The sequence below is a fragment of the Trachemys scripta genome, chromosome 6, assembly GCF_013100865.1.
Source record: "Trachemys scripta elegans isolate TJP31775 chromosome 6, CAS_Tse_1.0, whole genome shotgun sequence".
In the NCBI taxonomy this organism is placed as follows: domain Eukaryota; kingdom Metazoa; phylum Chordata; order Testudines; family Emydidae; genus Trachemys; species Trachemys scripta.
Window position 1 is genome coordinate 16,936 of NC_048303.1, and position 5,018 is coordinate 21,953.

The following is a 5,018-nucleotide window of genomic DNA, read 5'->3' on the forward strand; positions in this document are numbered from 1 at the left end:
GCCCGTCTGCGCTTGGCCGGCCCAGCTGCTCACAGCCCTATGCAAACTTCTGCTTCCTGCGATCCGAGAGATCACTTTTCTTCTGCCACAGAGCGAGTGAGCTAGTGCCTCTGCCAGCGCCGCGGGCACAGCCGGTCCCTCCCCAGCCAGCGCCGACTGGGCACAGCCGGTCCCTCCACAGCCAGCGCCAACTGGGCACAGCCGGTCCCTCCACAGCCAGCGCCGACTGGGCACAGCCGGTCCCTCTCCAGCCAGCGCCGCACAGGCACTGCCGGCCCCTCCCCAGTGAGCCCCGCGGGCAGAGCCGGCTCCCAGATGGCCCAGAGCGTCGTTTATGCCGACCTGAGGTTCGTGAAGGCCCCTCGGGGGAACAGCACGTGCTCCAGGTCTCAGGAGGCAGGTAAGAGCTGACGTGCCCCCTGCGTGGTGCCAACCCCTGCCCTGAGCCAGGCCTGCCCACTAACCAGCGCCCCCTCCTGTCTGCCCCTCCCTGCAGCGCTCGCAGAGGAGGAAGATGCGGAGCTCACCTACGAGAACATCCGGCTGGCCCAGACTGGGGAGGTGAAGCGGGGGCAAGGGGCGGAGCAGAGCAAAGGTGAGTGTGTGGCTGTTCCCCCCACCCCCAGCCCAGGGGTCCCCTGGCAGGTACCCAGGGCCTCCCGCTCCCTTTGCGGGGACCCTGCCCCGTCCCCAGGCCTGGCACACAGAGCGAGCGGGATCGCTTGGTAAGCTGGGCTCAGGCAAACAGCGGCAGAGCCCTCCCCTTGGGGAGCAGGACCGCAGCTGGCGTGCAGAGCGGGGCTGTGTCCGGGGAGCAGCGACTCGGGAGGGGAGTTGGGGGTCACAGTGGATGGACGGAAGACGAGTGCCCAGCGTGATGCTGAGGCACAAGGGGCTAATGCGACCCTGGGGTGCACAAACAGGGGAGCAGGTGTGAGGGGGGTAACCTCTGTACATGGCATCGGTGAGGCCGACCCGGGATCCTGCGCCCAGCTCTGGGGGCTGCGTTCGATAGAGGATATTGGGGGCTGGGAAGCGTCACAGCAATGACTGGAGGGCTGGAGGAAACGCCAGGGAGCGAGCGAAAGCCCGTCCGGCAGCACTGGCCAGGTGACGTGCTCAGCGTCTGACACCGGCCCAGCCAGAGTCCCGGCGCTGAAGGGCTCCTCGGTCTAGCCGGGACAGGCAGGACAAGAGCCCAGGGCTGGCAGCTGGAGCCAGACAAATGCCAGTTTGGAACCATCCCACATTTAAGGCTGAGGGTCGTTGACCCTTGGCACAGCCAGCCAGGGGCTGTGGCGGGTTCACCATCTTCTGGTGGCTTCAGCACCAGCCTGGTGACCGTCTGGAGCATGCGTTAGTCAGACCCGTCCCTGGGCTCAATCCAGGGGGCTGGGTGCGAGCCCATGACCTGGGCTCTAACTCTAGGACCCCCCTGCTGTGCTGGCTCACCCCCCCTGAGGGGACCTTATCCAGGTGGCTGTGCCCTGAGGGCTCCCCCCTTAGCATGACCCCCAAGCCGTCAGCCGAGCTCTGCAGAGTTTGGGCCCCGGGGGCTCTGGAGAGGAGAGCCGCTCGCCATCACACCCTGCAGCGGTGCCTATGGGAACTGATCCCTGCCAGGAAGCGCTGGAGCCATGGCCCACTAGGGGTCTGCCCCTAGGCACAGGTTTGCACAGCCTGCCCCACTCCCCGCCCCACTGCAGCAGCCCCACTGCCGGAGGGCTGGAGGAGCGGTGCAGGACAAGGGGGAGCCGATCTGTGGGGCTGAGGGGACAGTTTGCGGGAATCCCCACGAAGGGTTCGGCTTGGCCCTGGGGGTGTCTCCTTGCCTGGGCTGGGAGTGTAGCCCATAGGGGCAGCTTGATTTTTCCTTCCTTCCCTTCATGATATTTACCTGCTGTTATTATGGTCAGAGGTACCGCGAGGAGCCTGCAGGCCTGTCTCCTGGAAGACATTAGCTTCAGCAGTGAGCGTATAGCTTGAGGCCTATGAACAGCCCAACGGAAACCCCAAGTATTGGGGAGCTGAAAATAGAGTATAAGGGGAATTTCTGACCACAGGGACAAGCAACCACCAGAGTGTCATGGCAATGAACTGATGTATCTGTAAGCAGAGACAGAACGGGCTCTCCCCTGACATCTGGTGGTGAGCTGTGGAAAAGGACTTCAGGGGCTGTTCTCATTTGCATGGGCCTACCCACCCTGCCTAGCATGATGGGACTGCATCCCCAAAAGGTCACTTTGGCTGCTGTGGGATCCTCAGTCTCTGTGTTATTGGGGCAGGAGTAATGAAGTGTTGTTATCCTGGGTATGTGAATTCAGGACAGTAGAACTGTGCTTGGCATTTTATGACGGAGGGACTCGCCCTCAACGAAGTAGCACTTGGTAGGCAAGGGACATGGGCACAGCCCAGTAAAGGGGGAGTAGGTATTTGTGCATAGCAGTATGGGGGTGTTGATGGTATATTGAGTGTATTACTCCTAAAGTGAGGTAGTAGAGCCAATTTAAACTCCAATAAGAGTGTTGTTACATACTGCAGAAACAATATCACAGGTGCCTGACTTTAAGCATTAGACCTGCTCTGGGCTAGTGGTTCTGATGTTGAATCTGTTTAAGTGCATTAGGGGTGAAACTCCCCTACTAACAGCTGAGAGCTGTGTTAAGTATGAGGGGCCTGAAGACATATTGGTGCATGGCTGGCAGAGAGGCCTGGGGGCTGGTGAGAGGGATGGCTAGTGGAGAGGTGCAGAACCCCACAGAGCAGTGTGGGTAAGGTACCTCCATGCCTTCCACTCAGGCTGGGAGGTGAACTCTGCAGATGAACTTCTGAACTCTGGGGCTGCATTGACCAAGGACAGAAGCTGGGGGGGGTGGAGAGGGGGTGACTGTTGGGTTGCTCGACTTAAGACCCTGAGGGGAAGAGGACACTGCCCAACTTACTTGGGGGTGGGTCTTTTGCTCATGGCTGGTGTTATGAATCCTGTTTGTGGTGTTTCCCTAAAATAATGCCGCATTGTTTCTCTCCTTTATTAAAATGATTTTGCTACACTCAGACTCCGTGCTTGCGAGAGGGGAAGTGTTGCCTCTTAGAGGCACCTGGGGGTGGGGTGTGATTGTCCAAGGTCACTGGATGGGGGCTCGAGCCGGTTTTGCATTGCGTTATTGAAACGGAACCCCTAGATACTGAACCCGACCCTTGTTGCTGCCAACTCAGACGGGCAGAAGGGTAACACATCTAACAGGGACATGAGCTACATCTGCAGACACCTAAACACAAGCGGCCATGGTAGCGAATTGCCGTATATAATAAGGGCTGTGTCCTGTGTCCCCGCTGGCTGCAGAGCCCCCGTGTAACAGCCCTGGGGCATGGAGCCCTACAGAGCTGCTGCGGCCAACGCTCGCTGGAGCCTCCTTTGGTGGGGGCCCGGCTGGAGCTGCCTCCCCCTGCCGCTCGCCCGGCTCTGAGTGGAGCTGCGAGCACCCAGCGTAGCCGGCCAGGGACCAGGCCCCAGGCCCAGTGCCTGCAGCAGGCTGGCCTGGCCACAGAGAGGAAATCCAGCGGCTGGTGGGGCGTGCGTGGGGAGAGCCCGCACGAGGGGCATGGAGCCATTCACAGGGGCTCAGACCCCCACACAGGCCCCTCCGACATGGCCCCTATCAGGCGCCGAGCGAGGGAGAACAGACCTCTTGGGCAGGGACGGGCGCTAGAGCGAAGTGGCCCGTGTGTCCCCAGGAGGCTGGGCCAGGCCCTAGAGGGGTGTGGGGGGGCGATATCTCGTCTGGCCCCAGAGACGGGCTTGGGGGGCTGCTGGGGCTTTGCTGTCTGCGGGGTCCACGCCCGGCTGGCTCAGGGATCAGGTCGGAATGACCCAGCGCTGGGATTAGCCCAGACCTGCCCACGGGGCATCCCCTGCACTGGGCCAGGCCTCAGGTGGGGGGCGATACATCACCTGGCCCCGGGGATGGGCTTGGGGGGCTGCTGGGACTCTGCTGTCATGGAATCATAGACTATCAGGGGGTATCTAGTCCAACCCCCTGCTCAAAGCAGGACCAATTCCCAACTAAATCATCCCAGCCAGGGCTTTATCAAGCCTGACCTTAAAAACCCCTAAGGAAGGAGATCCCACCACCTCCCTAGGGAACCCATTCCAGTGCTTCACCCCCCTCCTAGTGAAACAGTTTTTCCTAATATCCAACCTAGACCTCTCCCACTGCAACTTGAGACCATTACTCCTTGTTCTGTCATCTGGTACCACTGAGAACAGTCTAGATCCATCCTCTTTGGAACCCCCCTTTCAGGTAGTTGAAAACTGCTATCAAATCCCCCCTCGTTCTTACCAGGCTGCCAGCCACGCACTGTGGGGAACTGGAGCCGGTAGCCTAAGCCCTGGTCATGTCCCTGCAGGCCCCATGCACTGGGAGCTCTCCCGTGGCTCCCACTGCCCTCCTGGGAGGTTGAGCCCCATTGCCTGGGTAGCCTGATGGGGGAGATGGGCCGTGGGGTTGGGTTCCCAGGCATCTTGCCCTCTCGGGGGGAGGGGGGGGAAGCTGGTGCCCAGTGCTCCCCTCGTTAACACAGCCGTTTCTCTCCCACAGAGCCCAGGTGGAGCACGTGGTACCTGCCCCTCGGCCTGCTGGGGGCCTGCCTCTTCCTCCTGGCCACCACCATTGGCCTGGGGGTTCGCTGTGAGTAGGGGACCCGGGCTGTGGGCATCCGCCAATGGGGGGATGTGGGGAAGAAACGCCCGGCCAGGGGGGAGAGGGAAGGGGCTGCATGTGGGGAGTGATGATGTGGGGGGCCGGGGACCCCAGGGAGAGTGAGGGGGGTTCAGGGCACAGTGGGGGGGTGAATCCGAGCAAAGGAGAGTTCAGGCTGCAGCTCAGGAAACCTTCCCAGCAGCAACACGGATCAGCTGGGGAGCCACGGGGGGCCCTGTCCCGGGCAGGCGGGGGGGGAGGGGCCCTGTTACCAGGGAGATGTGGGGGGCCCTGTCCCGGGCAGGCGGGGGGGGCTCT

The 5,018-nt window shown here is 61.6% G+C and overlaps 1 protein-coding gene across 1 annotated transcript in view; it reads left to right on the forward strand.

The window, feature by feature from the left end:
- The first annotated feature begins 96 nt into the window (after positions 1-96).
- CD72 (CD72 molecule) overlaps positions 97-5,018 on the forward strand; it is a 19,896-nt gene continuing 14,974 nt past the window's right edge. The window contains exons 1-3 of the mRNA XM_034774177.1: positions 97-400; positions 497-595; positions 4,599-4,688. Coding sequence (XP_034630068.1) covers positions 316-400; positions 497-595; positions 4,599-4,688 — 274 coding nt within the window. The 5' untranslated portion in view covers positions 97-315. The remainder of the gene's footprint in view (positions 401-496; positions 596-4,598; positions 4,689-5,018) is intronic.